Source organism: Myotis nattereri (assembly GCF_964212035.1).
Source record: "Myotis nattereri genome assembly, chromosome: 2".
Taxonomy (NCBI): Eukaryota; Metazoa; Chordata; class Mammalia; order Chiroptera; family Vespertilionidae; genus Myotis; species Myotis nattereri.
The window spans coordinates 90,631,741-90,647,045 of record NC_138076.1 but is presented as its reverse complement, the minus strand read 5'-3'; the positions used below and the strand labels follow the sequence as shown (position 1 = coordinate 90,647,045).

The window sequence follows — 15,305 nt, the reverse complement described above, 5'->3', positions numbered from 1 at the left end:
ATTTTTCTCTTTATATAAAAACACAATAGGGTAATACTGTAACTCTTAAAGAATTCTTGCACAATTCTCATTGTAAATTCAAACAAATTAAGTAAAAAGTCATCCCTGATTCTTTACATTTCTTTCTGCCTTCACTATAGAATTTGCGCCAAATTCTATTCCCCAGATGTAACCACCTTTGTTAATAGCTTAGTTTCCTTTCTTGATTTTTCGTCCATTCACACATGCAGACACATAGACAAACTGAGTTATTTTATTATGATATACCAATATCTGATGGTTTAACTCTGGGTGGCCAGTAATTGTACAATTCTAATATTTCCTTCAAACATATGCATGGCACTTACTACAAATCAAGTCAGATGAAAATTTAACCTTTTTCTATCTCTGATGTAAGCATCGACTATATATATATGGAAAAAGGGTTATGTATGTGATTTTTCTATAAATTCTATAATTAAATTGTATATATTTGGAATAGAGTAGAAAAGACATTCCTTTTCATGGTAAGGTTATACATTGCTAATTCTATGCACTGAAATTAGCTGCAATATTTTTGTTTTGTTTAGAACAGCGGTTCTCAACCTGTGGGTCGCGACCCCTTTGGGGGTCGAACAACCCTTTCACGGGGGTTGCCTAAGACCATCGAAAAACACATATATAATTACATATTGTTTTTGTGATTAATCACTATGCTTTAATTATGTTCAATTTGTAACAGTGAAATTGGGGGTCACCTCAACATGAGGAACTGTATTAAAGGATCGAGGCATTAGGAAGGTTGAGAACCACTGGTTTAGAAGATAAAATCAATGATTTTAAATTTTATTTTAAAAATCTCAGAGTTTTATGTCACAATATTTATAATGGCAACACATTAACTTAGAGTATGTGGTAAGAGAAGACTGCCTAAAATAACAAACACCAGGCAGCATCTATAATAATAAAAGCATAATATGCTAATTAGACCAGACAACCTTCTGGACGAAGCCGGGCTGCAAGGAAAACCCGGGTCCCAGGTGCCTGCCAGCTGCCCAGGGAGAAGCCAGTGCCGGCAGCCGGAGCTGGGGGGGCCGGAAGAGGAAGGCCTACTCTTGTACGAATTTCATGCATCAGGCCTCTAGTTCATATATAAGAAGATACGTGATAACTAGAACAGGTGTTAGTAAGGTTAACTTTTATTGTTGCTTTATTTTGTTCGAAAAGATCAAGTACACAGTGTTCCTATAGCACAAATGGGGAATTACCAGGAATATCTCAAGCAAGTACCTTCTCCACTAAGAGAACTTGATCCTGATCAGCCTCGAAGGTTACATACATTTGGCAACCCTTTTAAGCTGGATAAAAAGGTAAATTTGAAATATTCCATTATATAATTTGTTTGTGCTAGGTACTGTGAATTTAAAGTAAGCTAAAGCTATTTTCCTGGTAGAGTACGTAATAAATGTCAACATAGTTAAATAGAGTTGTTTTCATGGAAATTAGAATTAGTTGTGCCATTTAAAAACTGAATATAAATCCAAGGAAATTATGTATTTTATTATAGGGTATGATGATAGATGAAGCAGATGAATTTGTGGCTGGACCTCAAAATAAACATAAACGACCTGGAGAACCAAATATGCAAGGGATCCCTAAAAGACGTCGCTGTATGTCTCCACTGCTGAGAGGCAGACAGCAGAATCCAGTTGTGAACAATCATATTGGAGGAAAAGGACCACCTATACCTATGACTCAAGCACAGCCAGATCTTATTAAACCCCTTCCTCTTCATAAAAGTAAGAGTTTAAAACAACATCAGCAACAAAAACGTTATTTGCTTCTTTTTGGTTCTTCAAAGAAGAGATTTTTAAATAGATTATAGAAAAAAACTGATAAAGTCTAAGAGCTTCTAGCGAAGTTATGTTTATTCTAAATTGGCAATGTAATTATTTTTGTGTCTTTTTAATTAATGTTTTGTTGAGCATTTTATATTTTCATTATGCTTTATTAGTGTTTATAATCTAAAACAGCAGTCACCAACTGGTGGTCTGTGAGCTCCAAAAGGTTGGTGATCACTGATGTAAAATATTTGCAAATTTTAAGTATTTTAAAATAATAGTTTTTAAAGGGATATTATCAATATCCATAGAAAGATGGTTTTCAATTTCAGTTTAATACAGGCAGTTATTAAATACCTGTGCTGTTTAGGTATAGCAGTGATCAAGATAGTGGTTTCTGCTTTCACTTACAATGCATGAGGAAAGAAAGTCATTGGACATTTCATTAGAAGTGTGGAGAAAGGGACGTTAAGTATGTTGTGGACATATTTGGCATGAGAATTTAACTTGGTGTATAGGCTTAAGGCACTTTACTAGGGAGTTGTTTAAACCAGCACTTGAAGAGTGAATGGAATTAGTTAACTAAAGCTGTGTATTTGCCTATGCTAGAGGAGTAGTCTAAGAAGAGTATACGGTAAAGAGAAGGACATTGAAGGAACTGAAAATTTTAGTACAGCAAGAGTGTTGGGAATGAGATAAGGTGAAAACTGAAGGATAGGCAGAAGTCAGATCATGGAGGGCCTTCAGAAGCCATTGTAAGGGTTCTAGACTTTATTCTAAGGACATTGAGAATCCACTGAAAGGTTTAAAGAGGTAGTAGTGACCAGATATGATTAGCATTTTATAAAGACCATGAAATGTGTGGAATTTTATCAGGGAAGAATAACAAGGGATGTAGGGGACCCTTAATGAATTGATGGATTTGTTAATTATAGGTAGTGATTATTCATGGCTTATAGCATTTTAACTGGAGAGAAAACAAATATTTATATACCTCCTGATGGAATTATGCAGCACTACCTCTGAAGTAGTCCTAATCCCTCCACACACACACACAAATTTTTTTTTTTAAAAAATATATATTTTATTGAGTTTTTTACAGAGAGGAAGGGAGAGAGATAGTTAGAAACATCAACGAGAGAGAAACATCGATCAGCTGCCTCCCGCACATCTCCCACTGGGGACGTGCCCGCAACCCAGGTATATGCCCTTGACCGGAATCGAACCCGGGACCCTTCAGTCCGCAGGCCGACGCTCTATCCACTGAGCCAAACTGGTTTCGGCCACAAATTTTTTTTTTAACATCAACCTGATCACACCTCTAGATCTAACTACCAATTTATAGGAAATATAAGGGACAGAGCATGTTAAATGACAAAAGAGGGATAAGATTAGTAAAATCATATATGGGAAACTATAGGACATAGAATCTGGTGTGTGTGTTTCCAGAAAAATGCATAGAAAAAGATGTACAGAAGGACTTCATAGATTCAAATGTAGTTAAGAGACATATAAACCAGTTGTAATGTTGGGCCTGATTTGGACCCTGAGTCAAACAAAGTCAAACTTTTCAACAAACAAAAAATATATAAGGTAATTAAAATTATGGACACTGACTGCATATTTGATACTAGAGGCCCGGTGCACGAAATTTGTGCACAGTTGGGGGGTTCCCTCAGCCAGACCTGCACCCTCTCCAATCCGGGAGCCCTCAGGGGATGTCCTACTGACGGCTTAGGCCTGCTCCCCGTGGTTCTCTGCTGTCTGCGGGGCCCACTTGGCCGCTCACGGGTCGCCATGGGCGACGGACAAGTGGGCCCTGCTGTGCATGGTCTGCGGGGCCCGCTTGGCCACTCCCGGGTCACCGCAGGTGACAGCCAAGCGGACCCTGCCCTCAGCGGCTGCCCCCGGGAATAGAGGACTCCAGTGGGGCTGAGAGGACTGGGCGCTGCCATCTTGTTGCTGTGGGCGCCGCCATCTTTGTGTCAGAGTGATGTTTAATTTTCATATTACTCTTATTAGATAGGATTGTTAAAACATTATTTTGAATGCACAGGAAGTAGTTAGGAAACCCAGGGAAGAGCTAATGGTGACCTGGCTGTGAGCTTGTGAGAAAAATATGTATTTGAGAAATAATTGGACATATCAGCAAAGGACTTGGTAATGACTGATAGCACATTGGAGCCAGAGCAAGAGAAGTGCCTTGAGAGACACTGGGTAAATGATGATGTCAGGGTTGGAGTGGAAGAATGATTTTAGTTTAGAAGTGTATATTAGTTAGCCAAGTGGACACCTTAAGTTAGAAGATGATTATTTGAGTTTGGAACTCTAAAGAGGATTGTGCTAGAGAGGTAGATATGGGAGGCAGCTTAACTGCCATTGGAGTTAATAAAATGTCTCCTAGGGAAACATGAGAAGGGGGGATGGGGTAAAGAGCCTAAAACAGGACCTTGAAAGTGCTAAAGTTAAGAGGAAATACAAAGTTCAGAAAAGGGTATTGAGAAAGAAGAATCAAAGAAATAGGGAAGTATGTAGTGTCATGGAAGCTAAAGGAAAGAAAAATTGAGTGATTGGTGGTCTCAGATACTTCTTTTTTAAAATTTTTCTTTATTGATTAAGGTATTACATATGTGTCCTTATCCCCCGCTTATCCCCGCACCCCCCTGCTCATGCCCTCAACTCCCTGGTGGCTGTGTCCATTAGTTATGCTTATATGCATGCATACAAGTCATTTGGTTGATCTCTCCCCCTTCCCCCCACCTTCCCCTTCTCTCTGCGTTTTGATGGTGTGATCTATGCTTCTCTGTCTCTGGATCTGTTTTTGTTCATCAGTTTATGTTGTTCATTATATTCCACAAATAAGTGAAATCATGTGATATTTATCTTTCTCTGACTGACTTATTTCGCTAGCATAATGCTCTCTAGGTCCATCCATGCTGTTGCAAATGGTAGGAGTTCCTTCTTTTTTACAGCAGAGTAGTATTCCATTGTGTAGATGTACCACAGTTTTCTAATCCATTCATCTGTTTATGGACACTTGGGCTGTTTCCAAATCTTAGCTATGGTGAATTGTGCTGCTATGAACATAGGGGTGCATATATCCTTTCTGACTGGTGTTTCTGGTTTCTTGGGAAATATTACCAGAAGTGGGATCACTGGGTCAAATGGGAGTTCCATTTTTAGGTTTTTGAGGAAACTCCATACTATTTTCCACAGTGACTTCACCAATCTGCATCCCCACCAGCAGTGCACGAGGGTTCCTTTTTCTCTGCATCCTCGCCAGCACTTGTCATTTGTTGATTTGTTGATGATAGCCATTCTGACAGGTGTGAGATGGTACCTCATTGTCGTTTTGATTTGCACGTCTTAGACGATTAGTGACTTTGAGCATGTTTTCATATGTCTCTCAGCCTTCTGTATGGCGACTTTCGAAAAGTATCTATTTAGGTCCGTGCCCATTTTTTTACTGGGTTGTTTATCTTCCTTTTGTTAAGTTGTATGAGTTCCCTGTAAATGTTCGAGATTAAACCCTTATTGGAGATAACATTGGCAAGTATGTTCTCCCATGCAGTGGGCTTTCTTATTGTTTTGTTGTTGGTTTTCTTTTGCTGTGCAGAAGCTTTTTATTTTGATGTAGTCTCATTTGTTTATTTTCTCCTTAGTTTCCATTGCCCTAGGAGCTGTATCGGTAAAGATATTGCTATGACAAATGTCTGCTATTTTGCTGCCTATGGCTTCTTCTAAGATTTTTATGGTTTCCCAACTTATGTTTAAGTCCTTTATCCATTTTGAGTTTATTTTTGTGTATGATGTAAGTTGGTGATCTAGTTTCATTTTTTTTTGCAAGTATCTGTCCAATTTTCCCAGCACCATTTACTGAAGAGACTGTCTTGACTCCATTGTATGCTCTTGCCTTCTTTGTCAAGTATTAACTGAGCATAGTGCTTTGGGTTGATTTCTGGATTCTCTGTTTTATTCCATTGGTCTATATGTCTGTTCTTGTGCCAGTACCAGGCAGTTTTGAGAACATTGGGTTTGTAATACAGCTTGATATCTGGTATTGTGATCCCTCCAACTTTGTCCTTTCTCAAGATTGCTGTGGCTATTCAGTCTTTTTTAATTCTAGATAAATTTTTGGAGAGTTCATTCTAGGTCTGTGAAATAAGCCATTGGTATTTTAATGGGGATTGCATTGAATCTATAGATTGTTTTGGGTACTATGGACATTTTAATGATGTTGATTTTACTAACCCATAAACATGGTATGTTCTTCCATCTGTTTATGTCTTCCTCTATCTCTTTTTTCAATGTCCTGTAGTTTTCCAAGTACAGGTCTTTTACCTCCTTCGTTAAGTTTATTCCTAGGTATCTTCATTTTTTGGTGCAAAGGTAAATGGGATTGTTTTTGTCATTTCCCTTTCTGTGAGTTCATTATTAGTGTACAAAAATGCCATATATTTCTTGGCATTAATTTTGTATCCTGCTACATTGCCGAATTCATTTATTAGGTCTAGTAGTTTTTTAATGGAGTCTTTGGGGTTTTCTATGTATAGTATATCATCTGCGAATAAGGACAGTTTTATTTCTTCTTTTCCAATTTGGATACCTTTTATTTCTTCTTGTCTGATCGCAATGGCTAGCTCTTCAAGTACTATATTGAATAGGAGTGGTGAAAGTGGGCTACCCTGTCTTGTTCTTGTTCTTAGGGGAAATGGTTTTAGTTTTTGCCCATTGAGTATGATATTGGCTGTAGGTTTGTCATGTAAGGCTTTTATTATATTGAGGTATGATCCCTCTATTCCCCCTTTGCTGAGGGTTTTTATCAAGAAAGGGTGTTGGATTTATGCTTTTTCTGCATCAATTGATATGAGAATGTGATTTTTATCTCTCAATTTGTTTATATGATATATAATGTTTATTGATTTGCAGATATTGTACTATCCTTGCATTCCCAGGATAAACCCTACTTGTTCATTTTGTATGATCTTTCTGATGTAATGCTGTATTGGATTTGCTGGAATTTTGTTGAGTATTTTGGCATCTATGTTCATGAGGGATATTGGCCTGTAATTCTCTTTCTTTGTGTTGTCTTTATCTGGTTTTGATATTAGGATAATGCTGGCTTCATAAAATAAGCTTGGAAGTGTTCCTTCCTCTTGAATTTTTTTGAATAGTCTGAGGAGGATAAGTTTTAGTTCTTTGAATTTTAGTAAAACTTCTCTGAGAAGCTACCTGGCCCTGGGCTTTTGTTTGCTGGAAGCTTTTTGATGACTGCTTCAATTTCCTCCATAGTTATCGGCCTATTGAGATTATAGATTCTTCCTGATTGAGTGTTGGGAGGTTGTATTTTTCTAGGAATATGTCCATTTCCTCTAGGTTGTCTAGTTTGTTGGATAGAGTTGTTCATAGCTTCTTTTTTTAAAAAAAATATATTTTATTGATTTTTTACAGAGAGGGGGAGAGAGGGACAGAGAGTTAGAAACATCGATAAGAGAGAAACATCGATCAGCTGCCTCCTGCACACCCCCCACTGGGGATGTGCCCGCAACCCAGGTACATGCCCTTGACTGGAATCGAACCTGGGACCCTTGAGTCCGCAAGCCGACGCTCTATCCACTGAGCCAAACTGGTCAGGCCCATAGCTTTTTTTTTTTTTTTTTAACAATTCTTTGTATTTCTGTGGGGTCTACTGTTATTTCGCTTCTTTCATTTCTGATTTTGTTTATTTGGGTCCTCTCTCTTTGCTTCTTGGTGAGCCTGGCTAGAGGTTCATCAATCTTGTTTATCCTTTCAAAGAACCAGCTCTTGGTTTCATTGATCTTTTGTATTGTTTTTGTGGCCTCTATGTCATTTATTTCTGTTCAGATCTTTATTATCTCCTTCTTCTGCTTATTCTGGGCTTTTCTTGTTGCTCTCTTTCTAATTCTTTATGTTGTAGAGTCAGATGATTTATTACGATTATTTCTTGTTTTTTGAGGTAGGCCTGTAGAGCTATGAACTTCCCTCTCAGGACTGCTTTCACTGTGTCCCATAGATTTTGGATTGTTGTGTTCTCATTGTCATTCGTTTCTAGGATGTTTTTAATTTCTTCTTGGATCTCTTTGGTCACCCAGTCATTGTTTAATAGCATGCTATTCAGCTTCCAAGTGTTTGAATGTTTTTGATTGTTTTTATTGTAGTTTATTTCTAATATTATGCCATTATGGTCTGAGAAGATGCTTGATTTCAGTCTTCTTGAATTTGGAGAGACTTTGCTTGTGACCCAATATATGGTCTGTCTTTGAAAATGTCCCGTGTGCACTTGAGAAGAACGTATTTTCTGTAGCTTTGGGGTGAAATGTTCAGAGGATGTCAATTAAGTCCATCTGATATAGTGAGTCATTTAGGATTGATGTTTCTTTGCTGATTTTTTGTTTAGAGGATTTACCCAGTGATGTCAGTTGGGTATTAGAGTCCCCTAGTATGATTGTATTATTGTCAATCTCTCCCTTGATATCTTCCAGAAGTTTTTTTTTTTTTAATTAAATCTTTATTGTTCAGATTATTACATTTGTTCCTCTTTTTTCCCCCCATAACTCCCCTCCTCCCAGTTCCCGCCCCACCCTCCGCCCTCACTCCCCACCCACTGTCCTCATCCATAGGTGCACGATTTTTATCCAGTCTCTTCCCGCATCTCCCACACCCCTTTCCCCCCCAAGGATAGTCAGTCCATTCCCTTTCTATGTCCCTGATTCTATTATAATCACCAGTTCATTCTGTTCATCAGATTATTTATTCACTTGATTCTTAGATTCACTTGTTGATAGATGCATGTTTGTTGTTCATAATTTGTATCTTTACCTTTTTCTTCCTCTTCCTCTTCTTAAAGGATACCTTTCAGCATTTCATATAATCCTGGTTTGGTGGTGATGAACTCCTTTAGCTTTTCCTTATCTGTGAAGCTCTTTATCTGACCTTCAATTCTGAATGATAGCTTTGCTGGATAAAGTAATCTTGGTTGTAGGTTCTTGGTATTCATCACTTTGAACATTTCTTGCCACTTCCTTCTGGCCTGCAAAGTTTCTGTTGAGAAATCAGCTGACAGTCGTATGGGTATTCTCTTGTAGGTAACTGAGTTTCTTCCTCTTGCTGCTTTTAAGATTCTCTCTTTGTCTTTTGCTCTTGGCATTTTAATGATGATGTGTCTTGGTGTGGTCCTCTTTGGATTCCTTTTGTTTGGAGTTCTCCGTGCTTCTTGGACCTGTAAGTCCATTTCTTTCACCAGGTGGGGGAAGTTTTCTGTCATTATTTCTTCAAATAGGTTTTCAATATCTCTCTCTCTCTCATCTTCTGGCACCCCTATAATTCTGATGTTGGTACGCTTGAAGCTGTCCCAGAGGCTCCTTACACTATCCTCGCATTTTTGGATTCTTTTTTCATTTTGCTTTTCCGGTTGGGTGTTTTTTGCTTCCTCGCATTTCAAATCATTGACTTGATTCTTGCGCTCCTCTGGTCTGCTGTCGGGAGTCTGTATAATATTCGTTATTTCAGTCCGTGTATGCTTAATTTCTAGTTGGTTCCCCATCATAACACCAAGGGTCTCATTAGTTTTCTTGTAGATCTCATTAAGTTTATCGGCAGCTTCTAAACAGTTCTTGAGAGACCTTAAAAGTGTGGTTCTGAACTCTATATCTTCCATTGACAATTTTGTCCTGTTTCTTTGTCTCCGCATTTTGTTATGCTTTCTTGGTGCACACCCTAGTGGTCTTTGTGCACAGTCTTATAGTTAAGCCTTGATTGTTGTAGCTAATACCTGGGAGGGTTTGACCTCCAGGCCAAGTGGCTGTGAGAATCAGCTGTGTCTGCAGTGAGAGAACTTCTGTCCTCTAGGGAGGTGCTAATCTAGCCTTTGCCTGAGGCTATCCGGCAAATGCCTCTGTGCAGGGCTTGGGCAGGGCGGGTCGCACAGGATCAACAGGGTGGGCCAGAGAGAGCAGTTATGGCGGCTCTCAGTCCTGTCCCCAGGGGCTCTGCCTCTCTGAGTCCCAGCAACCGCTGCAAACCTCGGGGAGAAAGCTGCACTCGCTCTGACCGAAGCCAGACAGTCCCGCTTCTCCCGTTTGAGTCTGGGTCCCTACAGACTCGCCTGTATCTGGAGCTCAGAGTCTGCGACTCCCTCCCGATTGATAACGCCAACCGCGCCCTCCGCCGCCAGCCCGCTCCGCGCACTCCCCACCTCAGAATTTGACTTCAGCACTGCGCCTCCTCTGAGTGTCCGTATGCGTTTCTCTTTCCTCCTAGTTGTAGGACTTCCACTCAGCCAGCGTTCCAGTGGTTCTGGGTGATGTCCGTTCCATCTTTTAGTTTCACTTTTGAAGTAGTTGTTCAAGGCAGCAAACTCCGGCGTTAACCTATGCCGCCATCTTGGTTCTCCCAAGACACTCCAGAAGTTTTTTTATGTATTTGGGTGCTCCTGCTTTGGGTGCTTATATGTTTACCAGGGTTATATCCTCTTGTTTAGATCCCTTTAGTATTATGAAGTGGCCTTCTTTATCTCTTGTTATGGCCTTCACTTTGAGGTCTATTTTGCCAGATATAAGTATTGCTACCCGAGCTTTTTGTTTCATTTCCATTTTCCTGGAAGATATATTTCCATCGCTTCACTTTCAGTCGGTGTGAGTTCCTTGTTCTGAGATGGGTCTCTTGTAGACAGCAGATATATCGGTCATGTTTTCTAATCCATTCAGCCACTCTGTGTCTTTTGATTGGAGCATTTAGTCCATTTATGTTTAAAGTTATTATTGATAGGTACTTCTTTGTAGACATTTTTATTTTTTGTACCTTCGTTCCTTCTTCCCTTTTTATTTCTTCTTTTTACATCAGTCCCTTTAGCATTTCTTGCATTGCTGGATTGGTGGTAATAAACGCCCTTAGTCTTTTTTTGTCTGTGAAACTCCTTGTTTCCCCTTCAATTTTGAATGATAGCCTTGCTGAATAGAGTATTCTTGGATTCAGTCCCTTGCTTTGCATCACTTTGTAAGCTTCCTTCTTTCCTTTCTGGCCTGATGTGTTTCTGTTGAGAAATCACTTGATAGTCTAATGGGAGATCCCTTGTAGGTAACTTTCTGTCTTTCTCGTAGCTTTTAAGATTCTCTCTTTGTCCTGAACGTTTGCCATTGTAATTATGATGTGTCTTGGTGTGGGTCTTTTTGGGTTCATGACTCTCTGTGCTTGTGTGACTCTTTTCTTCCCCACATCAGGGAAGTTTTCTGACATTATTTCTTCAAATGGATTTTCTAACCCTTGTTCCTCTTCCTGTCATTCTGCCACCCCCCATTATTCATATGTTGCTTCGTTTCATTTTGTCCCAAAGCTCCCTTAGGCTCTCCATCCTGTCTTTTAATTTTTTTCTCCAATTGCAGTTCAGTTTGGGTGTGTTTTGCTTCCCTGTCTTTTAATCCGCTAATGTGGACCTCTGCTTCTCCTAGTCTACTGTTGAAACTTTCCATAGTTTTTTTTTATTGCAGCCTAATCACTCTTTATTTCTTCTTGGTTCTTACATAATTTGTTAATTTTTTTATCCATCCGGTTTATGAACTGTATGATCCTCCGTTTCACTTAGCTCCTTTTCTGGCAATTTCTCCTTTCCTCTCCTTTGGGGGTTTCTTTGTCTCCCCATTTTTGCTCTCACCAAAGGATCTGTGTCGAATCATGCGGGGGCTGCTCCTCAGGTGGTTGCAGCAGTTGTTGCTCCTCAGTTGGCAGCAGCTCCTCTGGTAGGCGCTGCTCTCATGGCTGCTTCTCCTCGGATGGGGGCGAGCTGCTTGCATGGCTGCTGCTCCTGGGATGGGGGCAGGCTGCTCACGTGGTTGCAATGCCCTGGGCTAAAGCATTGGGCTGGCCAGAGGGGAGCACTCTTTGGAACACACAGGAGCCCATGCCTGGGGAGGCTGGAGTCTCAGTGACTGTGGGACCTCAGCTAAGGCAGCAGGTCCCTCACGGGGGTGGCTGTAGAGTCCTGGGTGGTGTCTGAAGGCACCCTGGGTGGAGGTAAGGCTGGGCTCCCCTTCAAGAAGGCGTGCCCTGCAGTAGAGCTGGCCGCTCAGGGACTATTTATAATGATAGCAGAGGCTGCCCGCTAGGCGAGCCCGATCTGTCTGCCCCCAAAGGTCCTGCGGGATCTGTCACTCACACACACCCACACACACACATACATCCACATACTCCCCTTTTGCTCCCTCAGTCACGCTCTCTCCCTCACTGCCACCATCTTCCTGCCTCTGTAGTTGGGTCTGTAGTGTTATTGACCTGTTCGTGGATGGAGTTTCCTCTCTGGGTGTCCCGTTATTTGGCTCGTTCTCTACCACATTGACCAAACAGGACAAAATGTCACTCCACAAGACATGACACAAAGGGAACAAAACACAAATGCACTCACAACACTGATAACCCCAATATAAGTGACCACCAGAGAATTAGGGGAGAGAAAAAAGAACACAAATGATATTGAAGAGAAAAAAAATGGTAAGAAAAGAAAAAAAAAGAAGAAAAAGGGAAATATACATATGGGGATAAAACACCACAGAACAAACAGAAAAACCAAAAAATGCAAATACCAAACACCCAGAAAAGAGGGTGGGGGCAGAATCTGTAGAGGCTAAGCTTATATACAGAAAGTAAGGTTAAGGAATTGGATGAATATGGGGAGGACCTCAGTTCAGTATAGAGGAAGTAGAAAGAGGATGAGTGGATAAGAAGAAAGAAAAAGAGAAGGAAGAGAAACAATTTATTAAAAACATAGGATAAAATAAAAATATTAAAAATAGCATGATGAAAAAATAATGCAAAAAGGAAAAATAAACAGACAAAAAAGGAAAATAAAGAAAAAAGGAGAAAAAAAAAGATAACAAAATAATAAAATGAAATAAAGATAAAAATGAAAAAGTGAAGTGTGGTTCATTTCTGCCAAGTTTTAATGCCCCATGGGGGCTGGTTTAAGATCCCACTCTTATGTATTGCCTACCACTTCTCAGTTTCCTGTTAGGTTGCTGAAGTTCCAAGTGGTCCACCGCTCCTCTGTGTCTATCTCCACAGCCTTGACTGCCAGCAGGCGGAACCAGTCTGCCCACTTAGCCTGTCTGCCCACTGTCAATCTTAATCTCTCAAGCAGCTGTTTCTGACAGGTCTATAGTTGGGGGAGGTTGCTGGGACTGAAAGGCTTCTCTTCAGCCCAGTCCCTGAGGGCTATCAGGGACTATTCATATATATATATTTATTTTTATCCTTTGTAACACTCTGGGTGTAGTCTGGGTGTGGCTGTGGCTGTTTCTTCAGGAGAAGATGGCTGCTTAGGTCTGGTGTCTCATGTATGTCTCAGTGCCAGACCCCCGGCCACCTCTCCCAGCCTCTCCCCAGACTCCACAACTCCACCTGCACCTCAGCCATGGGTGAGTGTTTTTGTATTTGAAAGGTCCTATGAACTGGGTTTAGCGAATAAAAGCAAAGACCAACAAGTTGGAAAAGAGCTGTGCCACTGCGAGTCCCTCTCCCCCAGTATAGCATGGCTTGGGCAGTTGTTCAGGTTTCCCCCTCTGGGCTCAGCCTCTCATGGCTATGGGCTTAGATCTAGAATCCCTTGCCACCAACAGCCATGTGGACTTCCTTTCCACAGTGAGATGTTACGCCTGTCCCGAGGGACACGGCCTTGGTGCCATGTGGCTTTCTTCTGACCCTCTGGGCTTGGAGGTCCTGCACCTCTCTCCAGCCCAGATCCCTGATGCTACTGTTGTCCAGGCGTCCTCTCCCCTTCCCAGCTGTGAATTGTCTCACCAGCTGTACCTACTTTGCCAATTCAAGGTGGATGTTATTCGATTTATTTGCGCCTTCTATCTGTTCCTGGACAAGGCTTGGGACACGTCTACCTGTCCTTCTGCCATTTTGTCTTCCTCAGATACTTCTTAAAACAGATCAACCAAGAAGAAGATTAGAAAGGTTCTGTTAGTCTTTGATTATCTTAGCAAATGCAATTTTGGTGTAGTAAAGGGGTTGAAGAATGGAAGATGAGAAAATGGAGACAGTGCATGTAAACAACCAGTTGAAGAAGTTTAGCTGTGAAGGGTAGGTGGGAAAAGAGAGTGGGAGGTAGAAGAGGTTATGGGGTTAAAATGGTGATTTTGCTTTATTTTTAAGCTGATAGAGAGGTGAGCATGTTTAAATGCAGGTGTGATAGGAATATTTGAAAATGAAGATGAGAAAAAGCATAATCAGCACAAAATCACTGAGAAAGCTAAAGGGAATGGTCCAAACCCCAGATGAAAGAATGCTGTTTCCATTGAAGCCTAATAGGTGTGGATGCAAGCTTAATGATGGGAAGCAGAGGAAGTTCCCATCTTAGGCCTCTACTTTTCTTTCTTCTGTAAAGGAAGAGGTGATGTCTACTGCTGAGAGGGAAGGAGAGATTGTGAAAATCAGAGATATGAAGAGAGGGGAGAAGATTAAAATGATCTCTTGTGGAAGAGGTAGAAAAGGCTGTTACAAGATTGCAAAGCAGTGCTGAGATCAAGTATAGATAGTGATTGTGATCATATTTCTCGAGTAGTGCTCATCCTTCCAAATGCAGGTTTGGAACAAGCAGATGGATAGAGTCATCAAATGTGGGGTTTTGCCTGGCTAGTGTCATGGGATAACAAAAGAATGAGAGAAATTAAGACATTGCTAAAAAGTGATACATTATGGGATATACATTGGATAGATAAGAAAATGGTTATTTAGAAAGGATCTGATTAATAGGAGGAGGAAAGTGGAGGAGTCTCTGGAGTAAAAGTGTGGCTGAGTTAAAGAGCAATAGCAGGGGCAGTACAAAGATAAGGTTCCTCTTCATCCAGAATTTGTGTTTGACTTGAGAGGCAAACATATAGGTGGAAAAGTTCTTTGGAGATAAGTAATTAAGGAATTGGGAGGCCAGGTTCTAGGTAGGTTATCTTCTCAGACATTGAAGTCACACACTACAGCACTTCTCAGACTTGAATGTGTATGTGAATCAGCTGGGGCCTGGTAAAACTACAGATTATGATTCATTGAGTTGGGGTGGAGCCTTAGATGAGCATTTCTTGCAAGCTGTCTTATGGTGGTAATGCTTCTTGTCTACAGACCACACTTTGAGTAGTAAGGACCTAGAATGAGGTCCTGAGGGACATGGGGGTGGGAGGAAGTTGTGAACTAGGTACTGGAGACATCGTGACCACAGAGGTATGCCTAGAGATCAATAAAGATAGTGATGAGGAGAGAGAGGATGAGCGAAGTGACAGAGTTGAACCTCAAAAGAGCAAGAGTTTTAACGAGTGCATGGAAAAAGGATCTTGATGTGGTACTGGGAGTTGAAAGAATCAGTCCACATCCATGGAGAGTGTTTTAGAGAAAGCAGTTTCTATTTCAGTTCTGAAAAGGAGAGCAGTTTCTTTGCAGGAGAGCTGGTTTCAACTAAAAATGACTTGTAGAAGACAGTCA

At 40.7% G+C, this 15,305-nt stretch overlaps 1 protein-coding gene across 1 annotated transcript in view; it reads left to right on the top strand.

The window, feature by feature from the left end:
* Nucleotides 1–15,305, top strand: part of INTS6 (integrator complex subunit 6) — a 119,878-nt gene that overhangs the window by 98,091 nt on the left and 6,482 nt on the right. Inside the window, exons 14-15 of the mRNA XM_081082813.1 lie at nt 1,207–1,349; nt 1,547–1,778. Of these exons, the coding sequence (XP_080938939.1) occupies nt 1,207–1,349; nt 1,547–1,778 (375 nt within the window). The remainder of the gene's footprint in view (nt 1–1,206; nt 1,350–1,546; nt 1,779–15,305) is intronic.